At 47.6% G+C, this 25,222-nt stretch overlaps 1 protein-coding gene across 4 annotated transcripts in view; it reads left to right on the top strand.

The window, feature by feature from the left end:
• The first annotated feature begins 1,470 nt into the window (after positions 1 to 1,470).
• Positions 1,471 to 25,222, top strand: part of LCT (lactase) — a 42,328-nt gene continuing 18,576 nt past the window's right edge. Inside the window, exons 1-11 of one of the 4 annotated variants that reach the window (XM_086351197.1) lie at positions 1,472 to 1,677; positions 1,819 to 1,898; positions 2,298 to 2,396; positions 4,814 to 4,897; positions 6,765 to 6,867; positions 8,566 to 8,644; positions 12,615 to 13,341; positions 16,978 to 17,623; positions 18,785 to 20,332; positions 21,168 to 21,436; positions 24,674 to 24,964. In XM_086351197.1, coding sequence (XP_086207323.1) covers positions 8,583 to 8,644; positions 12,615 to 13,341; positions 16,978 to 17,623; positions 18,785 to 20,332; positions 21,168 to 21,436; positions 24,674 to 24,964 — 3,543 coding nt within the window. In that variant the 5' untranslated portion in view covers positions 1,472 to 1,677; positions 1,819 to 1,898; positions 2,298 to 2,396; ... (1 more) ...; positions 6,765 to 6,867; positions 8,566 to 8,582. Of the gene's footprint in view, positions 1,678 to 1,818; positions 1,899 to 2,297; positions 2,397 to 3,351; positions 3,670 to 4,813; positions 4,898 to 6,764; positions 6,868 to 8,565; positions 8,645 to 12,614; positions 13,342 to 16,977; positions 17,624 to 18,784; positions 20,333 to 21,167; positions 21,437 to 24,673; positions 24,965 to 25,222 lie in introns of those variants that run through there. The other 3 variants (XM_086351218.1, XM_086351187.1, XM_086351208.1) reach the window with 3 other exon arrangements.

Here is a 25,222-nt window from a genome sequence, read left to right as displayed (position 1 = left end):
AAACATGAACTGCCAGCTTAGAATGAGGTTCCAGTTTTGAGTAACCTGCATTTTATGTTATTTTAAGAAGTATAGTTTGTGCTTGCACTAGGAACCAGTTAGGAATAATATCAGAAATTTTATTTTGTATGATATGAGACTTTCTGGAACCTCAGGTACGTTTGTTCACTCTGAGTCTAAAAACAGCTTGTTAAGTCAAATAGGAGTGATGTATGAGTCAGTTGCACTTAGGGATTAACTGTCCTCCTGTGTCATGTCATTGATCCAGAGATAATACTAAATTGGACATTTAAAAATGTTCAGCACAGGCTGAGAACATATGTTCTACGTGTGCTGATGTGATGATAGACTGAAGTGTGGAAAATCTGTGGAAGGTGAAATGGCTCCATGGGGCACAATCACTGAATAACTGGAAAATAGCATTATCTTATCAGAAGGAGGACCAAATGTCTCTCTCTGAGTGATATTCCTAGCTCAGAGGATTTCAAAGTTCCATTATGCCTATCAAAATAAGCACTTTGGTAGTTGGCAGCGGTTGGTTATTAATAGTGGTTTCAATGACTGGGGAGATCTTTCTCCTGTACAGAATTTGAATGTAGGAGAGAGGTCAGGCATATAAGCTTGTCATTTAAGTCTCAAACGCTGGCTTTAGGCCATTTTGTTTACTGTTTCCAAAGCACAGGTCTGAGCACTTGCCTATGCACCCATCCTAAGCTTGCTATTTGGAGAGACTCGAGAAATGTCGAAGCTTGCTCCTCAGGGAGCACACAGTCTCAGCAGGAGATAAAGACTTTTGTGCATCAAGGAGTTAGATGGTGCTTCTGACAACTGAGGCATCCCAAGTCCACCACATGAATGGGTGCATTCTCAGTCATGTCCGACTCTTTGCAACACCTTGGACTGCAGCCTGCCAGGCTCCTCTGTCCATTGGATTTTCCAGGAAACAATACTGGAGTGGGTTGCCATTTCCTCTTCAAGGGGATCTTCCCCACCCAGGGATGAAACCCGCATCTCCTGCATCTCCTGCATTGGCAGGTGGATTCTTTGCCACTAAGCCACCTGAGATGCCCACAGCAGCGTGTTTCAAACTGGTCTGAGCACCACTGTATCTGAAGCACCCAGGAAGCTTGTTAAAAGGCTCTCATTCCTGGGTCCACCCCAGTTGGCTGACAAGAAGGACAGGTGATTCTGATGTACGTAAGCTTCAACACCACTGTTAGGTGATCAAATGTCAAAGCGAGAGGGTTCAAGCTGCACTGGTCTATGTTTCCTTCATATTCTCCTCAATGCACAGTAAGGGTTGGATGGACTTGGCACAGTGAATAAGGACAGGTAACAGCAGTCCCCTGAGAGCACCCTACCTCTCCAAAGTCTCTCCACTTGGAAGTCTAAACTGTTGTTTAGACCAACAGTTCCCAAGCTTTAGCAGGTGTCGGAATCACCTGGAGCGCTTGTAAAGCACGCAGAGGCCAAGGTTTATTAGGAACTGAGACGCAGCTCTCTCCATCTGCCTTTTACGTTGTGTGGGGTTAGGGAAAGGAACTGTTTTGATTCTTGCAAAAGACTTTACAAGTGTCCTGCACGTCACTGTTCTGATTTATATGAAACAGTCTCTAAAGGGACATTTCTTAAAAAGCTACCTTGTTTTCTAAAGTCTTTCAGCTTGAGTAAAATCATGTGAGTGATTTCTGCAGAAATCTTTTTTAAAGTTGGTGAATGTGGACTAGAAAGGCCAACAGAAAACGAGTTCACCAGTGGCTTCTGGGGTCACAGCCTCCTTCCTCTCTCACCTACATCCCCTCATCTGGTTGGTTTCAGGTGGAAAACTCTCTGTGGTCCTGCGAGCTGAGACGCTCTCCAAGCTCCTGCTAGAACCATCTATGTCTACACTTGTCAAGGTAATGACAGCCCAAAGAAATAGAATCTGTAACTTCTGAGAAAAGTTGCAAGTTTAGTTTTAAAAAAACAATAGAAATTTTTGTCGACTTGACATCCTTTCTTTTTAAATTTATCTTATTGACGTGTATTTAACCTACAATGCTGTGTTAATTTCTACTGTACAGCAAAATGATTCAGTTATATATATTTTATATACATATACATTCTTTGTCACATTCTTTTCCATTATGGTTTATCACAGGATATTAAATATACTTCCCTCTGCTATACAGAAGGACCTTGTTGTTTATCCATCCTACATATAATGGTTTGCTTGACATTCTTACAAATGCCTCTTCTGAGTGTTATGCATTCTCTAGATTTATAATTACTTTAAAACAAAATCTTATTTGTTGTAGCCCCAGCTTTCACTTGGTCAAGTGTCAGCTTTTGCCTACACAAAGACGTCAAATGCCTCTGGTCTTGCTCCTCCTTAAAAAGAGCTTATCAAAAGAGAGGTCAGTTTTGTATTTTTCATTTGTTTGTTTTTTTAGCAAAACAGACACTAGGGTAAGAGGTTTTTTTTTTTTTTTAATAACATTAATAATGTGGTCCCTAGAGTGCCCATCCTGTTTTCTACCTCCTCTAAAAACAACTTTTAACTATAATTTTAATAATGAACGTTAAAACATTTGAGAATTTAACAGCCTTGGCCCTTGTAACGTTGACTGCTGGGCAGCGTGGAAAACCCTCTGAGAAAACAACTGATTCCTGTAGTTGCTGCACCGTGTCTGTGCTGCGATGGAGGCCCCATGTGCCAAGGTCCAACTTCAGATTTACAAGCTCAGGGGTTTAAAAACCAGACATGATAAGGTTCTGAAATGACCAGGTCCAAGACTGATAGTATGACCAGAAAACCAGAATATCTAAATTCTTTTATAAGGGGCGATAACTGCTATCAGTTATGAGCTCAGGAGACCAAAGTGCTGATCAGAAAATGCTTGTCAAGAAGTAGTCTTTGAACTGGTCTCTCTGCCCCCATTTCCCCCCTGCAATACATCTTTTGCTGAATTCCCTGCTGAGAAGCTACGTTCCCCTGAAACGGTGAAGGTCCTCAGAGCCTTCCAGAATGCGGCTCACCAGGGCCCTCTTGCCGGCTTTCTGCCCTCGCCTTTTCCCCGGTGTGCATGCTGTCACTCCACCAGCCCTGCGGCATTCGCTACCCGAAGTCTTATCCTCCTTCCCTTCCTCAAATCTCTTCCAATAAAATTCTACCCATTATTAACATCAGTGTCAATGTGCCCACCATAAAGAGGCTTCTGTTAATAATACTTCCCCACTAAACCTGATGTGGTCTCTCCCTGCTTGGAATATTTTAGCCATTTGTTAGATCAGCAGTTCTCAAATTTTGGTATCAGAATCACCTGGAGAGCTGCTGCTGCTGCTACTGCTGCTAAGTCGCTTCAGTTGTGTTCAATTCTGTACGACCCATAGACAGCAGCCCACCAGGCTCCCCCGTCCCTGGGATTCTCCAGGAAAGAACAGTGGAGTGGATTGCCATTTCCTTCTCCAAAGCATGAAAGTGAGAAGTGAAAGGGAAGTCACTCAGTCGTGTCCAACTCTTCGCGACCCCATGGACTGCAGCCTACCAAGCTCCTCCGTCCATGGGATTTTCCAGGCAAGAGTACTGGAGTGGGGTGCCATTGCCTTCTCCGACCTGGAGAGCTACTAAAGTACAAAACTTAGTGTGGAGGGACGCCCTGGGCTTTCATAGCCTTCCCACATTCCCAGGTGAGTCTAATCCCCACCAAGATTTGAGGTGTGGACTTTTCTTATATCACTTAGAACTTTCTGCCTGTTCTTCATGTGGTCAGTACATTTACTAACTCTCTCTATCAAGTTGTAAGTTTCTGTGGCTCCTACTCATCTTTAAACCCAGCACAGTGACTTTCAAGAGTTTGAAGTCGATGATCACATGCTGCCTGGAGCTGGTAGACAAAGCAAGGGCTGAGAGGGCCAAGAATGTTCCAATGGAGCTTGCCAGTGGGGAGCAAGCCTGTGGACTATTGAGCAAACATGGCAACAACTTGATTGGGAAAACCATAGGGAGCAGTGGAGAGTCAGTTATCTAAGGTCAAGTGCACTGGGTTGTTCCCAGATGCCATCACCCACTGTCTCTGTCCCAGGAGAGGACAAAGGGGGAGCACAGGCGACAATCTGGTCGTGGCCAGGAGAGAAATGGCTCACTGAAAAGGGTGGAGACTCTGGATCTGTAGTTCTTAAAGTATGTGCAGACAGAGACAGGGTGGAGATGTATGTCCTTAACTGGAGCACAAATAGGAGTGTCCACAGACCATGAGAGCTCTGTTCCTGGATTATAGTATGGGCCAGGCTAGGGCCAATGGGAGTGGACTTTAAGCTGTGGTTTGAAAGTAGCCAGTGACGATAGCCTACAATTAAAACTCCAAGCTCCGGTAGGGTCTGCAGAGATTACTAAGTGGACCGTGGGTGGCTGAATCTCCATTGCCTCTGTCCTGCAGAGTGGAAGGGCCATGAGAAGGGTGCCACCCAGGGCAGCTCTGGCCTTTGACCCCTTTTCTTAGAGTTCACTCACTCGGTGGAAACCCACCCTTTCTGGCCCGCAGTACTTCTTTTATTCACTCACTTACTCATTCCATCGTACACATTTATTGAGCCCTTCCTGTGTGCCAAGCACTTTGCTGAGTGCATACATGATGCATTCCTCACAACACAGAGGCAAACCCCATACACATTCTCACCTCGTCCCCAGCTTTTCCTCATCCTGCTTTTTCCTTGGAAAATCCTGCTTTGGAGTATTCCATTTAGTAACGAGAGAAACAAAAAAAATAGTTCTGAGCTAGTTCTTCATCTTGAAATTGCTTATGTTCTAAAGATTCTGTTTGCTTATTTCCAGGATGCAGTTGACTTCATCTCTCTTGATTTATCTTATGAATGCCACAGTGAGGCAGATTTACCACAGACGTTGAGTGAACTGCAGGTAACTTAAGCTATTTTCCATATTGATGATGAATGGCAAAGGTTCCTGAGAGCATACTAGTCATTTAATGCTTCAGCTGATGCATAAACTGGTGGTCCAGTGGTTAGGACTCCATGCTTTCATCTCTGCCAAAGGCCTGAGTTCAATACCTAGTTAAGGAACAAAGTTCCCACAAGCCTTGCAGCACAGCCCCCCCACCAAAAAAAGAATCCATATACAAGCAGACTTCCCTGGTGGCTCAGATGGTAAAGCATCTACCTACAATGCAGGAGACCCAGGTTCAATCCCCGGGTTGGGAAGATCCTCTGGAGAAGGCAATGGCAACCCACTCCAGTACTCTTGCCTGGAAAATCCCATGGACGGAGGAGTGTGGTAGGCTACAGTCCATGGGGTCGCGAAAAGTCAGACATGACTGAGCGACTTCACTTTCACTTTCTTTCATACATGCAGTCTTGTCTGAGGAAATTTCCTTAGAGAACCTCTGGAGGTTAGATAGTCTTCCCTGGAAAGGATAAAGAGAGTTGGCTTGTTAAGGTAAGTATTTACCTGGATCCTCTGCTCTCTCATGTAGAAAGCTATTGAGAATCAGAATTCCAGTGTTCATTCTGAGATTGAAAAAGACATTTTGTAGATGTGGTCATGGAAATATTTGCCTTAACAAGCCAACCCTCACTGTCCACTCCCCCCAAAGAACCTGTACGCCCCTCTCTGAGCCTTAGCTGCTGCTCCCTGCCAGCACACAGGTGTCTTAGGGCCCGGGGACCCATCGCATGTCCACAGGTTCTGAGTGCTGCAAGAGCTGTGTGTGGAGGTCCTGCATTCCCTTCTCAGAAGAAACCCTGCTCACCAGGGAATTCCTCATTCAGCAGATGGCTCCTCCAGCTCTCCAGCCCTGTGACATCACAGGCCACCCTACTGTGCATGGGTCTTTCAGGAAGGAGAAAACCCTCTATTCCCTTAGTAATTTGACTTTACCACATTGACCCGGCACAGGGGAGGAACACAGCTATGTGAGCCACAGCCCCACTAACTGGTTCTGAGCAAGTTAATCTGTTTCTCAGAGCTTAAGTCACCTCATTGTTACTGGTGGCTCTGAGAAAATAAAGAACCTGCCAGCCTCCTGTTTGAGTAGTTGCTGTTGGTATTTCTCAGTGGCTGTTAACTATTCAGAGGAGGGGAAGATAGTGTGGGAAAAATGACCAAACCCAAGAAAAAGTAACTTAAAATGAGGTCAAACAACTTGTCAGCCCAAAGATGTTCCTTTTGATACTGAAATGGCTAGAAATGGGAGAAAAATGACACCTGCTCCAATTTTAATGGAGATAGTTTCTTTTCAATTTCTTTATGGAAAATGTCAGACATATCCAATGGTAGAAAGAAAAACATAAAGAAGCCATCTCCAGGTTCAGAGGCTGTCGACTCGGGGTTGATCTTGTTTCCTTTATACTCTGCCTCGCCCCTCCCCAAGCCAGATTGCTCTGAAGCAAAGCCTCGACATTATAAACATCATGATGGCAGCTCCTGATGGAGCTTCTTGTAGTAGCTCAGGCCGCTGACATGGGCAGATGACCTTGTTCCTGGTCCTAATACAGAGACTAGTTCTAGGAGGTTCCTTGTGGCCTGAGGTGATAGGATAGATGAACCCTTGTCTTTGGTGGGGGTCTGTATAGAGAATGGCCTCTGTTATAGAAAAGTGTAGTTTTTTCCTCCCTCGAGTCTGGAGTCAGCTCCCTTTATTAACTGACACGGCTAGAGGTCATTTCCAAAACCACACTGAGTGTTGTGGCTTCACATCTTGAACACCTGTCCCTGTTAACTAACAACTCTCAGCAACTTCGGTTCCCTTGCTGGCCTATATCATTTTCAGACCACTGAACCAAAAGTGAAAGTTTTCGTCTTCAGCCTGAAACTCCAGAACTGCCTCTCCACCAGGAACAACGTAGCCCATCTGCTCTTCAGCCTGCTCAAAGGTGAGTGGGCCATCATCGGAGAGGTTTGCAGTGACGTTTGGCACGTTGGCTTGTAGGGTAGCAATCTTGAGAGTCTGGGGTTCCGACAGGAGAAGAAGAAGGTATGGTCTGAGAGCCTGCCCTAGATGCGTGTAGAGTCCTTGCCTTCTTACTGTTGGTCACTTAGTTCCCACTGACCCAAGAAAGAAGAGAAGTTCTGTACAGCACGTGAAGGATGCCAGGGTCTCATGGAGATAAAGACCATCGGGCCAGAGATGTCAGGTGTAAGCATGGCAACAGCCCTGTGCCCATCTGTCTGTTTCAACTGCTCCTCCCTCCAGGGTCTCTCATCTGTGCCCCCCTTTGCAGGACTGCTCTCTGCCCACCCCAGACACTTTTACTTTTGTTCATTTCCCCATTGCTTGATCAGCATCTTTAGTTACAGGACCCCACAACTCATGGACCATCTCCAAAATGTCTCTTATTTCAAATTCTTGAGAGTGAATCTGATGGGTGGGCCATGCATCAGAAGACTTCTCCTGGGACTTCCCTTGGTGGTCCAGTGGTTAAGACTCCATGCTTCCAATGCTGGGGCTGCAGGTTCGATCCCTGGTCAGGGAACTAGGATCCTGCATGCTGTACAGCATATAAAAAAGGTTAACATTACATTTGATAAAAATTGTTAAAATGATTATTCAGAAGAAGATTGTCCTGGTCCAGTCTGGTCAAGGGAAAGCAGTGTCCATTAAGGCATCAGGGGCTGAGGACCACTAGACACTCTGCCAGAAGGGGCCAGGGGCAGGCCCCTGGGTGCCTGATATCCAGTTCAGTCTCCCTGTAAGGTCAGAATATGGGAGATGTTGGTCGTGCCCTTTTTACCACTTGTAACCAGTGCTGAGCTGGCTTCACAGACTTCATGAACCATATCTATGAATGCCACATAACTCTCACCCTAACTCACTTTGGAGTAATGATTTCCTGTTCTTAAATCCCATCCCTTTCTAAATGGTTGAAATAGGCAATCTTATGTTTATGCTGCTGCTGCTGCTAAGTCACTTCAGTCGTGTCCGACTCTGTGCGACCCCATAGATGGCAGCCCACCAGGCTCCCCTGTCCCTGGGATTCTCCAGGCAAGAACACTGGAGTGGGTTGCCATTTCCTTCTCCAGTGCATGAAAGTGAAAAGTGAAAGTGAAGGTGCTCAGTTGTGTCCGACTCTTTGCGACCCCATGGACTGCAGCCCACCAGGCTCCTCTGTCCATGGGATTTTCCAGGCAAGAGTACTGGAGTGGGGTGCTTCTTGCAAAAAAGATTCCACCCTCTCCTAATGTTTGAGGTCTTCTGAGTCAGTTGTGCTCTGCATTTGGTCTCTAGAAAAGCAGCATCAGCATCACTGGAAACTTGTTAGATATTCACATTCCAGAGCCCACCTCAGATCAGAAAGCTCTGAGCAGAAACCTGGGAGTTGGGCCCAGCAATCTGCATTGAACAGGCTCCACAGGTGATGCCGATGCACATGGAAGTTTGAGAACTGCTGTTCTTAGTAGGAAAAAAAAATCACATGTGACCTCCTTAAATCATGGCCTTGGAATTTTCCAGAGGGGCTTGGAACCATTGCTTGGAGTTTGGCTGTGGTATATGAGTGAGGAGAACTGTTGATGGCAGTCATGCATAGCTGGGTGGGCTTCAGGTGGAGTGAATTAAACTTCTTCTCTTTCAGCCATAAATGAAGACCAAATGCTCGTCATTGGGTTTGATATTAGTACATTCCTGAGCTGTTCATCGAGTTCCAAGAAAAGGTAATGTTAGATTTCCTGTTGAACTATCAACAACTGATGTTTGCAGAATGCTCTGCTGTTCTTCACCTGTGTAAACTCCCGGGACTGTTATGTGCCTTTGGATTAGTGAGTCCTCTGCGGCCGTTCTGGACATGAAAGATGGAGACTCAGAGGGGAAGGCTGGGAGCAGTGTCTCTAGGCCCCATGCAGTTCTGACATTCTCACCAATCATTCAGCCTCCTCTAGTTCACCAAGTGCACACAACTAACAGAGCTGGTGTTTGAAGCCCTGCCTTCTAGTTTAGATCTTTTTGGAGGCATTGTTAGATGATGAAGAGCAGGCTGGGTTAATGATAGACCTGCCCATCCCTGAAGTTATGTGGTCTGAGGAAAGTGAGTTCTCTGTACCATTTTCTCTCATGAAATTTGAAGCATATTACCTGCAAGGAGACAGCATAAATGGGAAAGTCAGCCGTGCACCGGGCAGAAGCCTAATTCAATGGTTTCTCAGGACAAATGTTTTAAAATATTGTGGGATTGCAAATAATTTCTTAGCACATGAAGTACAAAATTGGTAAGACACATACTAAAAAAAAATTAGAGCAGATCTGCAATTATCTCCATAATTATGTCAGTCTCCTGCACTTACCTGGAGAAAGGCATGGCAACCCACTCCAGCATTCTTGTCTGGAGAATCCCATGGACAGAAGAACCTGGTGGGTTACAGTCCATTGGGTTGCAAAGAGTTGGACATGACTGAAGGGACTTGGCACCCACTCGTGCATGCACTTACATTCCAATGCATTTCTTGAGTGAGAAATCTTGGTGTGGAAGCCAGTGCAGGGAGTTTCCCAGAACCCTCAGCACTCCACAGGAGTATGTTGCACAATGGAATGTCTCGTGCCCTGTGTCAAGGAAGGACTAGGGGCAACCATTAGCTTCCCAGACCTTCAGCCAAAGCTCGCTGCAGACATTTCTAGCATAGCTCTGTCCAAGATCATAAGCTTCAGTGCGTTACCTCTTTGTACCTTTTTTTCTCCCAGCACTTGGCTGTCGTCAGCCATGTCTCCCTCTACTGTTCAATCCTCTCAACTCACTTCAAATCAGCAGTTCACATCACCAGACCCTAAGCAGCGACATGTCAGGCTTTGTGCTCAGAGTGTGAGAAGTATATTGCAGTTATACTGCATGAGCAAGCAGGTCAGAACTGCTCTCCGTTTATATTTGGAATCAGCTGAGGAGTGCTGGGCTGTGTTTTTTGGAAAATAAAACTGAAGAGGTCATAATAAAAGGGGCAGTCTGAGAAAGCAGTGCTTATAAAATCACAAGGTGACATGAGACATCAGTTCCAGGGTTCTCTTTCTAACACCTTGATTTCTCGCTACTTCCCCTGAAGGGAAGGTCCAATGTTGGATAACATGTGAGTGGGTGAGTGTTTATGGAGAACCTGCAGGTGTGGGGCAGGTGGAAGGGGGTTTTGGGAGGACAGACATCATTTTCTCATTGGAGTGTTTTAGACTCAGAAATGAGACAGGCGCACCAGTGACTCTAGCAGAGAGTGTGGCAGGAGATACAGCACTGCTCCCCAGAGGAGAGGATGAGAGCATTACCGGGATGCTCTGAGGGGTTAGAGTAGAAGGTGAGGGACAGCTGAAGGAGGGACACCTGGAAGGCTGGGCATACGGACTTCTTGAGCTAAATCTCTACCCAACTGAGGCAAACCCAGGCTCCAAGGCCTGTATGGCAAGTTCTGTTTTATCCAGGTGCAGTTTATTTCTTGAAAACCTCTTTTCACGCAAGCCAGGACAATCATGATCAGAAGGGTTGGGTCGGAAGAGCTGAGTGGGCACCCCTCCATGTCCCTGGTGTGCTCAGACTCATGCATCTGTTTTGGATAATCCACAGCTGTAGGCCATCATTTCCCGTCACCACTTTTCTACCAAATGCAGAGTTGATGCTTCATAAAACAGAAGGAGCTTAAGTTTGAACCCTGGAGAAGGGCATGGCAACCCACTCCAGTATTCTTGCCTGGAGAACCCCATGGACAGAGGAGCCTAGTGGGCTACAGTCCATAGGGTCGCACAGAGTTGGACATGACTGAAGGGATTTAACACACACAAATTTGTAAGGCTCAGGCCCCAGTCCATGGGAGAGATCTTTCTGCAGGGTCCCTGTACCAGTTCTGCGCTCTGGGCCAGGCTTGTAAAATGCCAGCCCCTCTCCACACGAGAGCCCTAGGACAGGGAGTTGCTCTTGTCCTTCACTGCCTCTCCCCCTGTGTGTTCTCTCCTCCGGGCTGAACACACCCACCTCTACCAAAGCTTCCTCAAGGCTGCCCTCTGCTGGTGAAACTGCTGCATGTTCTCAGGCACTGGTCTCCAGCCCAAACGACAGGACTCAAGGAGGGAGGGAGGGAGGAGGGAGAGAGAAGGAAAACAGACTAGAATTAAACAGAATATATCAGACTTTGTTGTGTATGAAAATAGCTCTTTAAAAATAATTTTATTTATTTTTGACTCAGCTGGGTTTTCATTGCTGCATGGGCTTTTCTCTAGTTGAAGAGAGCGGGAGCGATGGGGTGCTGCTACTTTTCATTGCAGCGTGCAGGCTTCTCATTGCAGTGGCTTCTCTTGTTGCAGAACATGGGCTCTAGGGCGCTCAGGCTTCAGTAGTTAGTTGCTGCACAAGTGCTCGATAGTTGCGGCTCCCAGGCTCTAGAGTACAGACTCAGTAGCTGTGGTGCACAGGCCTAGTTGCTCTGAGGCATGTGGGATCTCCCTGAACCAGGGATCAAACTCATGTCTTCTGCATTAGCAGGTGGATTCTTTACCACTGAGCCACCAGGGAAGCCCCCCAAATAGCATTTCATGTTATGTTTTATTTCAGCTATGTTTATTTCAGATATATTTATTTCTGAATAAATATTTATGTTCATAAAACATAACACAAATGTGCATATAATGTCCACACATCTACGCATATATATAGTGATATGTGGTTAAAAGCACAGACTCTGAGCTCTATCATTCGCAAGCTGTCTAATCAAGGAGTTCTCATTTTAAAAAAAGATAAAAGTTTATTGACATAAATGAAGCCCAGAGATGGACAGTCTATAGAGTGGGTAAAATCATCAGAAGTCCAGGCTCCTCTCTTGTTGTTTTGTCATCCTTATCAAAACTTCTACCTCATGGTCCTAGATGGATGCTTGAGCGCCTGCCATTATGACCATAACCCAGGCAACATGAACAAGAAAGGAGGTTGTAGCTGGGGCTGATATTTAAGTGGTACCCATCAGTAGAGCTGTACTGGTAGTTCAATTACTGAAATATTTCTGTACCAGCTGGTAAATAGCTGCTGACCCCTGATGCCCAGAAATTACTCACTTCTTTAAGTCTCAGTTTCCTTCTCTGTAGGAAGAAGATAAATAATGTGCCTACCTCATACACTTATTTTGAAATTTAAATGAGGTAATTAATGTACATACATTTTTATCACAGTGGCCAATACAGAAGCAAAAGACTCAATAACTGAAGTCATTATCTTTAGTTGTGTTTTATAAATGTACATTATAAGAAGAAAAATTTCATCAGAACTGAAGACGGTATTCAAGGGTGTTCTAATACAGAGACTAGTAGCATTAGCACAGTATTTTCAGTCATGCAGGAGTAGTGATAACTTGCCTAAGTTCAGTTCACTCAGTCATGTCCAACTCTTTGTGACCCCATGGACTGCAGCATGCCAGGCCTCCCTGTCCATCACCAACTCCCGGAGTTTACTCAAACTCATGCCCACTGAGTAGGTGATGCCATCCAACCATCTCATCCTAACTTGCCTAAGAAGGGGTAATAATAATAATTTCCCATCTCCCAGTCACTTCCTGCCCATCACTTGGAGTCAGTGTTATTGGAATCTTTACTTTACATCAGTCTCAGGTCACCTATAAATTAGAGTCATTACTTATTATGTCCCTTCATGTCACTTCATTCCCTCAGCTGGTCTTGTTCTCTGAGTGACAGCCTGACCCTCCAGACTGCCCCGCAGCTGGGCCCAGACACAGCAGTATACGCCTGGCCGCCCCGCTCAGCCTATCAGAGGGTCTGGGAAGCGTTTGCCAACCAGTCCAAGGCAGAACGGGATGCTTTCCTGCAGGATGTTTTTCCTGAAGGCTTCCTCTGGGGTGTCTCCACGGGAGCTTTTAACGTGGAAGGAGGCTGGGCCGAGGATGGAAGAGGGCCGAGCATCTGGGACAGAGTTGGGCACCAGAACACCAACAAGGGCCAAGCAACGCCAGAGGTGGCCAGCGACAGTTACCACAAGGCAGACACTGACGTTGCCCTGCTCCGTGGCCTCCAGGCCCAGGTCTACAAGTTCTCCATCTCCTGGTCCCGCATCTTCCCCACTGGGCAGGGGCGTAACCCCAACCCCCGGGGTGTTGCCTACTACAACAAACTGATTGACAGCCTGCTGGACTCGCACATCAAGCCCATGGCCACCCTGTTCCACTGGGACCTGCCCCAGGCCCTGCAGGATCGCGGTGGGTGGCAGAGTGAAGATGTGGTGGACGCCTTCCTGGACTATGCAGCCTTCTGCTTCTCCACGTTTGGGGACCGTGTGAAGCTATGGGTGACCTTCCACGAGCCGTGGGTGATGAGCTACGCGGGCTACGGCACCGGCCAGCACGCACCGGGCATCTCCGACCCAGGGGTGGCCTCTTTTAAGGTACTTCCCATCCTTGCAGTGCCTACTTGTTGGAAGAGGAAGGGCACTTGGTTGGAAAAACACTCTTTCACCTTCCCATCAGCAAGTCTTTCCTTTTTCTTCTTTAGAGGAAATTGGAGGGAGGGAAGGAGCTGTTAAAATTGTTAAAAGTACCAAACGCTGTTCTGGTGCTTTAAACATTGTTACTGCGTCCTCAGAACGGCTCTGATGGACGAGGGAATTGGGGTTCAGGAGGAGAAGCAATTTGGTTGTGATGACATTGCTAGTGGGTTAGCAGTGTGAAGCCAACATTTTGAGCCCAAATCTACTTGACTCCAAAGCAAGTGTTCCATGTCAGCCAGGACTTAACTGCAAGTGACAGAAAACCCAACCTAAACTGACTTTAAAGCAAGGAGGGAATTTCTGAGTTCAGGAAACTAGAAAGTCCTAGTTTTAGCTGATCAGAGTAGAGTTGTTTGGACTACTGATGACGTTACCAGGACTCAGTTTTTCTTTTTCTCTTGTTCCCCTCATTGGCTTTATTCTTAGGCTTCCCGGTAGCCAGATGGCTGCAATCCTTCTCTGATATTTCAACATAAGTAGAAAACAGGAAAGATTGCTTATCACTGTTCTGGCAGAGGTCTCCTGTGCTCATGGTCTCCGTGTGGGTCACATGCTCATCACTGAACCAGTCACTGGGTCTAGGCTAGGGGGCTGTGAAGCTCAGTGCAGATCCCAGCTCTACCCCTCAGTACTGGCTGAGAGATGGGGAGGTGGGGACGGAGGAAGGTGATCTTTCCAGGGGGCAATCAGAGTATCACTTCAACAAGAAGGGGATGTATATCTTGAAAACAAAATATATATTTTTTCTTTTTTTGGCCACATGTGGCATGTGGGATCTTAGTTCCCCAATCAGGGATTGAACCAATGCCCCTTTCAGTAGAGGTGCAGAGTCTTAACCAGGGAAGTCCCTGGAGACAAAATTTTAAATATCTTCATATGGGTCCCAAGCATCGTCTTCCTTTTTTTTTTTTAATCTCCCAGAAAATCTACTAGCTTCACTGGCAACATTCTTCAGGATAAGCACATTAGTCTGGCTTTCCCCTGCCACACTTTGGGTTCTGTTCTGAAATGGGCTTCCCTGGTGGCTCATATGGTAAAGAATCTGCCTGCAATAAGGGAGACACAAGTTCAATCCCTGGGTCAGGAAGATCACCTGGAAAAGGGCATGGCAACCCACTCCAGTATTCTTGCCTGGAGAAGTCCATGGACAGAGGAGCCTGGCGGCCTACAGTCCGTGGGGTCACAAAGAGCAGGGCATGACTGAGTGACTAACACGCACAAACTGCTCTGAGACAGGAGTATTCATTGTGCCCCAGGCTAGATAAGTGTCACCAAGACATTAAAACCTTTGGTGGGGAAATGATACTAACACACATCAGAAAATTAGAGAGCAATTCAAAATATGCACAGAGTGAGCTCTGTGAGTAAGCGACTCAGTATAATGCCGGAACATAGCACTGAAGTCAAGGCTTCCCTTCTGCTCTTGTTCACCACACCCACGGAGAAAGAGAACTCTACTGAAAGCAGAAGGTTTGGACCTTTCTGTGTTTTTATTGTGAAGCTCATCCTAACCTTTTCTCCTTAGGCTTCTTATCCCTACAGCTATGTCTCCTGAGATTTTCCTATAGAGACTTTGATGAGAAAGTCCACCTCACTTTTCTCTCTCGATTCTTCCTTTTATTTATAAAACATTATGATACCAGTAAGGAAAAATTTCATCTCTCTCATCATCTTACCAGTATTTCATTCCAGTCACAGTTTCCTTGCACTCACAGTGTAGTGTACCCTCAGCTTCGTACCTTTGGTTTTTTTGTTGTTGTTTTTATTGAAGTGTAGTTAATTTACAGTGTTGTGCCAATCTCTGCTGCATATCAGAGCAGCTCAGTTATATACATATATACCTTTTTAAATACTCTTTTTCATTATGATTTACCCCAGGAGATTGGATATAATTCCCTGTACTATACAGCAGTATAGTATGTACTGTATATACTATTATATATGGTGTTTATCTATCCCATATATGATAGTTAGCGTCTACCAACCCCAAACTCCATCCCTCTCCCTCCCCGTTTCCCCCTTGGCAACCACAAGTCAATTCCCTACGTCTGTGAGTCTGTTTCTGTTTTGTAGACAGGTTCATTTCTGCCGTATTTAGATTCCCCATATAATATCATATGCTGCTTGTCTTTCTCTTTCTGACGTATTTCGCTTGGTATGGTGATTTTTGGTTGCATCCATGTTGCTGCAGATGGGGTTATTTCATTTTTCATGGCTGAGTAGTATCCCAGTGTATATATGTGCCACATCTTGTTTATTCATCCCTCTGTCAATGGACATTTCGGTTGTTCCCATGTTTTGCCCTGACACCAGCAAGCTTAGAAGGGAAGCATTCCTGCTTTTAAGAGAGGAGCACAGTTTGCTGCTGGAGGTCAGGGCCCAGTTAAGGACTAATATTTGGTACACTACAAGCAGTCAGGAGCTCCTCTTCATAGAGCCATGTTTTGGTATAACATTCTTCAAACACAGGTGTCATCCTCTTCACATGACGAAAAGAAGAGGCTCTCAGTAATAACAAACCCCTTCCGGCACCCCAGTCTCTGCTCTGTGCTCTGCTCACACAGCTGCCCTGAGTCCTTCAGGGAGGATCCAGAATGACCCACTTCCTGCAGACCAAGCTGAAGTCGAGAGAGAAGATGGTTTGAGTTTCCTGAGCATGTGACAGAGTCGATTTAAATGTAGGCTTGTTATGCTCCACACACCCCTCCTTTGCCCAGTTTCTCACAGCGCTCCACCAAGGAACAATGCTGACTTTTGTAAGACCATGAGTTGAGTTTATGAACAGGTCCTGGTGGTGGTTTCTCTTCCTAGGTTTCATTAAGTAGAAAGGAGATCAGGCAGGCTAGAAAGACTTTTCCCCTCCTTTGTGTTAACTAAAATGGTCCCCACTTCCAACTAGTTGTCGGCTCGCTAGTCCCTAAGCCCTTACTGAGCACAGAGGCAGCACAGCACTGTGAGTGACGGTACAAGCCCGAGGCGGGACGGCCTGCGTCTACCCCTTCTCTGGATCTGCGTTCCTCACCTGTGTTGTAGAAATAGTATTTGTACTTGTCAAACAAGTGAGGATCACACGAGAGAAGCCATTAACCCTTGTCAGTGTGGTTGCGGTGCTATTGCTGATGATCTGACGGTGGTGTTGACTGCTTGTCAACACTTGTGGACATCGTTGCTGTTGGCCTGTGAGGCTATTGTCCATGTTGCTGATGTTGCTGGCACGGTGGTGTTGTCAACATTGTCCATGGCCCAGCCTCCTTTACATTGTTAGCATCAGTCTTCTCGGTGCTGTTGACGTGATGTTTTGTTGATTTGTTGCCAGTGTGACGTAGGTGTTAACTTGTCGATGACTTGATGACATTGTTGACATCAATGTTGATATATTGATGTTGACATCGTCAGTCTTACTGCTTTTATTAACTTGCTACCATCATTCACCTCGGTGTTAACTTGCTAACATTGTTCTCATTGACTTGTTGCTGACTTGTGGGTGGTGCAGCTGTCACTAAGTCCTGTATTTCCTTCCTTCTTCCTCACAAGGTGGCCCACATGGTCCTCAAGGCGCACGCCAGGGCTTGGCACCACTACAACAGCCACCACCGCCCACAGCAGCAGGGGCGTGTGGGCATCGTGCTGAACTCGGACTGGGCAGAACCCCTGTCCCCGGAGAGGCCTGAGGACCTGAGAGCCGCCGAACGCTTCCTGCACTTCATGCTGGGCTGGTTTGCACACCCCATCTTTGTGGATGGGGACTACCCGGCTGCCCTGAGGGCCCAGATTCAACAGATGAACAAGCAGTGCCCCAGTCCTGTGGCCCAGCTCCCTGAGTTCACCGAGGCAGAGAAACAGCTCTTGAAAGGCTCTGCTGATTTTCTGGGTCTGTCCCATTACACTTCCCGCCTCATCAGCAAGGCCCGAGGAGATACCTGCATCCCCAGCTATGATACCATCGGAGGCTTCTCCCAGCATGTGGACCCCACATGGCCCCAGACCGCATCCCCTTGGATTCGTGTGGTGCCCTGGGGCATAAGGAGGCTGTTGAACTTTGTATCCTTGGAATACACAAAAGGCAAAGTTCCAATCTACCTAGCTGGGAACGGCATGCCCACAGGGGAGAGTGAAAACCTCATCGATGATTCCCTGAGAGTCGACTACTTCAACCAGTATATCAATGAGGTGCTCAAGGGTAAGAACATGGATATGCTGGTGATTGAGCATGGGTGGTACTTCATTAAGTCTTCAGAGTTTTGTTTTATGGGACAAAAAACGGTCTCCCATGGAAATGAAGCCAGAAAGTAGTGTTTGTAGTAATAGTCAGCTCTTCATTCATATCAGCCTCCTAACTCTCTCCCCAAAGGCCTTAAGTCTTTGCTTTTATATTCTTAGTCCCTACAGTGCTCCTTCTATGCTCTGCCCATCTGAGTCCTAACGATTCATCAAGCCTCCTCATCTTTTTGTTGTTGTTCACAGCATGTGGCTTGCAGGATCTTAGATCTCTGACCAAGGATCAAACTCATGCCCCTTGAATTGGGAGCATGGAGTCTTAACCACTGGACCACCAGGGAAGTCCCCTCCAATCCTAATTCTAGATAAACAATTTATGTAACCTTACAGGCTTTGCCTTTATAAGCCTCCCCTATTTTATAGCAGAACACAATTCAAGTGCTTCTTAAATCGATGCCTTCTGGGCTGCAGTGCTCAGTTCAATCCAGTCGCTCAGTCGTGTCCGACTCTTTGTGACCACATGGACTACAGCATGCCAGGCTTCCCTGTCCATCACCAACTCCTGAAGCTTGCTCAAACTCATGTCCATTGAGCCAGTGATGCCATCCAACTATCTCATCCTCTGTCGTCCCCTTCTCCTCCTGCCTTCAATCTTTCCCAGCATCAGGGTCTTTTCTGGGTCAGTTCTTCACATCAGGTGGCCAAAGTATTGGACTTTCAGCTTCAACATCAGTCCTTCCAATGAATATTCAGGACTGATTTCCTTTAGGATTGACTGATTTGATCTCCTTGCAGTCCAAGGGACTCTCAAGAGTTTTCTCCAACATCCCAGTTCAAAAACATCAATTCTTCACTGCTCGACTTTCTTTATAGTCCAACTCTCACATCCATACATGACTACTGGAAAAACCATGGCTTTGACTAGACAGACCCTTGTTGGCAAAGTAATGTCTCTGCTTTTTAATATTCTGTGTAGTTTGGTCATAGCTTTTCTTCCAAGGAGCATGGCTGCAGTGCTGAGAAACCCCAAATAAACACCTCTATTTGAAAAATAATAGCAGAGACTTTAGAACAATCAGAAACAGAGACTTTAAAGCAGTCCCAATTTTGTTTTTCTCCACAGCTATCAAAGAAGACTCGGTGGTTGTTCAGTCTTACATCGCTCGCTCCTTCATTGATGGCTTTGAAGGCCCTTCTGGGTATAGCCAGAGGTTTGGGCTGTACCACGTCAACTTCGATGACAGCAGCAGGCCAAGGACTGCCAGGAAATCTGCCTATTTTTTCACCAGCATGATCGAAAAAAATGGTTTCCTCAACAAGGTAGTAAAAAGACAGTCACCACCCAGCATAGCAAACATCCCCCGGAAAATCAGAGCCTTCTCTTTTCCATCCGAGGTGCCCTCCAAGGCAAAAGTGGTCTGGGAGAAGTTCTCCAACCAACCCAAGTTTGAGAGAGATCTATTCTACCACGGCACATTCCACGATGACTTTCTGTGGGGCGTGTCCTCGTCAGCCTATCAGATTGAAGGAGCTTGGGACGCTGACGGCAAAGGCCCCAGCATCTGGGACAACTTTACCCACACACCAGGGAGCAACGTGAAAGACAATGCCACTGGAGACGTGGCCTGTGACAGCTATAACCACCTGGATGCCGACCTGAACATGCTCCAAGCATTGAAGGTGAAGGCTTATCGCTTCTCCATCTCCTGGTCTCGGATTTTCCCAACTGGGAGAAACACTTCTGTCAACGCACATGGTGTGGATTATTACAACAAGCTGATCAACGGCTTGGTGGAAAACAACATCTCTCCCATGGTGACCCTGTTCCACTGGGACCTGCCCCAGGCCCTGCAGGACATCGGAGGCTGGGAGAATCCTTTCGTGGTTGACTTGTTCAACAGCTATGCAGACTTCTGCTTTCAGACCTTTGGTGACAGAGTCAAGTTCTGGATGACTTTTAATGAGCCCACGTACCAGGCCTGGTTGGGATATGGCTCAGGGGAATTTCCCCCAAATGTGAATGACTCAGGCAGTGGACCTTACAGGATTGGCCATGCAATCATCAAAGCTCATGCCAGAGTCTATCACACATACGACGAGAAGTACAGGCAAGAGCAGAAGGGGGTCATCTCCTTGAGCCTCAGTTCCCACTGGGCAGAGCCCCAGTCGCTGGTCCCCAGGGACGTGGAGGCAGCTGACCGGATGCTGCAGTTCTCCTTGGGTTGGTTTGCCCACCCCATCTTCCGAAACGGAGACTACCCCGATGCCATGAAGTGGAAGGTGGGGAACAGGAGTGAACTGCAGCACTTGGCCACCTCCCGCCTGCCCAGCTTCACGGAGGAGGAGAAGCAGTACATCGCAGCTACCGCCGACGTGTTCTGCCTCAACACTTACTCCTCCAGGATTGTGCAACACACGACACCCAGGTTAAACCCACCCTCCTACACAAGTGACCAGGAGCTGCTGGAGTGGGAGGACACTTCCTGGCCTGCCACAGCCATGAACAGGGCTGCCGCCTGGGGGATGCGGAGACTGCTCAACTGGATCAAGGAAGAGTATGGGGACATCCCCGTTTACATCACTGAGAACGGAGTGGGGCTGACAGACCCCAAACTGGAAGACACCGACAGGATATTTTACCACAAAACCTATATCAATGAAGCTTTGAAAGGTATGTGAGGGTTCATGTTCCCCTTAGAGTCTCCCAACATCCGTATGTCAGGAGCCTTGGCAGAATGGAGTACAAACCATCAACAGGTCTCTCTTTTATACCCTGGTCCTTTAACTCTTTCCCTGTCTGAGGATACATATCCCTCTGGAATCTGAAAAAAAAGCAATGATCATCGCCCCAAATGTGCACACAGAGTCCCACAAGAGTATTTTCATTATTGACCAACTAGTGTGTGACAAGTACTATTCTAAGTGCTGGGGACACAGCAGGGAACAAAACAAACACCTTTATGCTGACAAGGAACTTATTATATTCTGGTAGATTCCATTTGTCAGGCTTCTCTGGTGGCTCAGATGGGAAGAATCTGCCTGCAATGCAGGAGCCCCAGGTTCTGTCCCTGGGTCACAAAGATCCCCTGGAGAAGGGAATGGCAATCCAATCCAGTATTGCCTGGATAATTCCATGGACAGAGGAGCCTGGTGCGCTACAGTTCATGGGGTCTCCAAGAGTCAGACACAACTGAGTGACTAGCACTGACTTTCAGGTTCCATGTACCCTAGAGGAATAACCTCTAAAGTGGGCTAAGACTCTTGAATTTCAGACATGTCCCTTTAGTCCAACAAAAGAATTTGATTTTGCAAAGATCAGCCATTAATACTTGTTATGGGGTTATCAGTATTAACAAAAAGATGATCTATTATGGGACACATTACTTGTGTGTACAAGTTGGTGGTTGAAGACCGCCTGAAGTGAGGAGCCAGTACGTGGCTGCGCTTCTTGGGCCCTGACCCTCCTGGTATAAAGCTGTCCTCTGCCCTCTGTGCAATGTCCCCAGCCTACAGACTTGATGGTGTCAACCTTCGAGGATATGCTGCCTGGTCCCTGATGGACAGCTTTGAGTGGCTGAATGGCTACACGGTCAAGTTTGGACTGTACCATGTTGATTTTGATGACGTGAACAGGTCTCGCACAGCAAGAGCCTCAGCCAGGTACTACACAGAGGTCATCACCAACAATGGCATGCCGCTGTCCAAAGAGGATGAGTTCCTATACGGACAGTTCCCCAAGGACTTCATCTGGAGTGCAGCTACCGCCTCATATCAGGTGAGGAGTTAACCATCTACATTAGATCTACTATGTGCCAGGCTCTGTCAGGGCTGCAGAGGGCAGACAGGAGCAGTGGATTTTCACAGACCTGTGGGCAGGAGGTACAGGTACTGCAGGGTAGGGATAAAGGGGCATCTGGGAGGCCCTCTTCCCAGACAGTCTGGCTTCTTCACATCCCCAAATTCAGGTGGACAAGTACAGTTAGAAGGGCCAGGCTGGGATAGGTGTTAGCAGGCCAGATGGAGCAGGTGGAACCACGCAGAAACCCTTAGGCAAAGATGTGCAAATAAGAAGATTCTCAGCTGGATGCCTTCATTTCTTACCTAGTATCTTCCAAGCAGACAGTTTGATCAAAATGACTATCATGCGGACCCGGGCTTTTTCTGACGTCCTAATAACATGCCTTTACCTTATTCACGCTAAATGAAGCTCACTAATACAGAAAATACGAGGGTTCACTTTTCCTCAGAGAAATGAAAGCTACAAAGTGAAGTGTGACTTGCCTAGGCAGCTAAGGGTGGGACCCTGCTTTACATCTCCTGCCTCCTTTCATTTCCTTTGATCCAGGAGTGGGGGCTCTGTATTCTCAATGTGGAACCTGGGCAGGGTCAGTGGTCTGAGCTGACCTGACTCTGGGTTGCTCAGCCCTTGAGTTTTTTCTAAGTGACCATAGCTGCTGAAACTGTTTCCAAGAAAGGTGAGGGTAGCCCCACCAGATGACCAGACTACCATGATATAGTGACATCTCAGACCAAATTTTGCAGTGTCCAGACGTACGTTAGCTAAGCACACAAACATAGAAACTATTCATGTGTCTTATTCCACTGCCTGGAAGAAACCGCAGTTCTTAGTCCTCTTTGGAGCTCTGGTCAACACTGAACATGAAAGGTTCATTGGAGGAAATGCCAAGATTTCAGAGACAGAATCCTGTTACTCTTACTTGAGGCAGACAGAATTCTCTGTAGAAAGGTTTCTCCAGCTGGGCCAACTGACATTTGGGGCTGGAGAACTCTGCTGTGGGCCCATCCTGTGCACCGTGGTCCGTCCCGTGAACCGTGGGCCCGTCCCGTGCACCGTGGGCCCGTCCCATGCACCGTGGGCCCGTCCCGTGCACCGTGGGCCCGTCCCGTGCACCATGGTCCGTCCCGTGCACCGTGGGCCCGTCCCGTGCACCATGGTCCGTCCCGTGCACCATGGTCCGTCCCGTGCACCGTGGGCCCGTCCCGTGCACCGTGGTCCGTCCCGTGCACCGTGGGCCCGTCCCGTGCACCATGGTCCGTCCCGTGCACCGTGGGCCCATCCTATGCACTATGGCTCCATCCTGTGCACCATGGGCCCGTCCCGTGCACCGTGGGCCCGTCCTGTGCACTATGGCTCCATCCTGTGCACCGTGGGCCCGTCCTGTGCACTATGGCTCTGTCCTATGCACCGTGGGCCCGTCCTGTGCACTATGGCTCCATCCTGTGCACCGTGGGCCCATCCTGTGCACCGTGGGCCCGTCCTGTGCACTGTGGCCCGTCCTATGCACTATGGCTCCATCCTGTGCACCGTGGGCCCGTCCCGTGCACCGTGGCCTGTCCCGTGCACTGTGGGATGTTTAGCAGCAAACCTGGTCTCTGCCCACTAGATGCCCGTAGACTCCTCTCCAGCTGTAACAACCAGCAATGTCTCCAGACATTGCTAAGTGTCTCCTCGGGGACAAATAGTCCCTGGGTGAGAATAGGCCATGGGTTTCTAGCTGGACTTATTCTAGGTCCAGGGAAAGGGTCTTATTCTAGGGCACGGGCTGCAGTCCTGAATCAGGTATCACTGTGACAGTTGATGAACGGTGATTTTTCTCAGTCCATCATTGCTTTTATATTTATTAGGTGGCATTCAACAGAAAGGTCGAGTTTTGTCGGTTTTATGTTTTATTTACATATAAATACATATTGATATGTATCAAAAGTATGGCCTCATGAAATTCTATTTTGTTTGGTGGGTTATACTTTTGTCATCATCAGTATGGAGATACTTAAATCGTCCCACATTTTGCCAGGTGGATGGTCCTTTAGCCAGAGCCTGTGTCCTTTTGACGTGGCCCATCGTTCTTTGAGCACTTTCCTAATTCTTTCCGGTACAACAAGATGTTCCAAGCATCTTCTGTACTTTCTGCCCCAGCCCTGTAATCAGCCATTTCTCTAATGAGCCCTGGTTTCTTTTATTGGATAAGGGCATCTAGAAATCAAGATCTAGGTCCTTGGTGTACTCACGGGTCATTACTTCTAGGCCCTCTAGAAGTGGACAGAGCGAGGAAATACATGTGTGCACACACACATATATCTACTTCTACATGCACCCACATCTTTATGTATGTTAAAAAAACACCTTGATACCTCCAGGTCCAATCCTACTCCACAAGGTTAATGCTCGCCTTCCCGCTTTTCATATTCATCTCTCTTTTCTCCAATGATGAGAAATCTAACTCCTAATATCCTCAACATAGTCACTTACTGTCTTAGTCGCCCTGCATTAACTAGTCTCCCAACCACCAAGCCATCTCCTCCACTCAGATGGACAGCAGCTAGCGCCTTCCCGCTGCTCCAACGCCCTGCCACTCTCACAGGGGCCGTGCAGGCCAAGCCTGGATGAGCATTCTTGGTTAAAGCGCCACACTGCTTAGCCGCAGCCAGTCACGGAGTTTCACACCATACCCGTCCAAGTGTTTTATAGTGATTTATAGACACTACACATCTTGGACTACCTAAGCCCATGGGTAGGCATTTGCCCAGTGGCTTGTGGTCAGTTTGCCTGTAGATTAGGTGAAAGGAGGAAAAGGAAGCACAGAAACAGTGATACCCATCCTGATTAGAAACTCTGCCTCCACGTCTGGCATCACTGGGATTTGTCTGACTGTGCTTGGGGTTAAGGCACATCAGATTGTTCATCGAAACATTTAATGAGCACCCGCCGTACACCAGACATTGCTGCACTGACAGCCGGGCCACCAAGGTGACAGATGCCACGTCTAGTCTTCCTAGTCTTGCTGGAGGGAAGCCAGTCAGCAGACACATAACTGCTCAGTGCAGTGTGATAGTCCCATGACGTTCAGAAAGTGTGTACAGGAAGCTGCAGGAGTTCAGAAATCGGGGGGAGCAGAGAAGGTGATGCTGACTTACGTCCTGACTCAGGACCCCCCACTGACAGGAAGGGCTTGACTACATGACTGACTTGACCATGTCTTGTCCTCTTAAGATCGAAGGTGCATGGAGAGCAGACGGCAAAGGACTCAGTATCTGGGACACGTTTTCTCACACACCCCTGAAGGTTGAGAACAATGACACAGGAGACGTGGCCTGTGACAGTTACCACAAGATCGCCGAGGACCTGGCCGCCCTGCAGACCCTGGGCGTGACCCACTATCGCTTTTCCATCTCTTGGACTCGCATCCTCCCCGACGGGACCAACAAGCACGTCAACGAGGCGGGCCTGGACTACTACGTGCGGCTCATCGACACGCTGCTGGCCGCCAACATCCAGCCCCAGGTGAGGGGCCCTGAGCAGGCCTGGGCCAAGTCCACGAGAGGGAGCCGGCTGGGCTGGGGAGCACATCTCCTGGGAAAAATCAGTGCTCTTGCCAAGTTTAATTTTTGAGTTGTCTGTAAAGATTTTCCTTCTGTCCCTGACCACCCCCTCCCAGCTATCTATTCCCCTCCTTACAGGTGACCAGGGCTGCTGAGTCTTCACGTCCTTTTGGGTATCTGACCAGTGGGCAATATGTGTGTGTGTGTGTGTATGCTTATT

The sequence above is a fragment of the Bos grunniens genome, chromosome 2 (genome assembly GCF_055505025.1).
Source record: "Bos grunniens cultivar Pamir isolate PY7600 chromosome 2, Bosgru_T2T1.0, whole genome shotgun sequence".
Lineage (NCBI taxonomy): Eukaryota > Metazoa > Chordata > Mammalia > Artiodactyla > Bovidae > Bos > Bos grunniens.
This window is presented reverse-complemented; position numbering and strand designations above follow the sequence as displayed.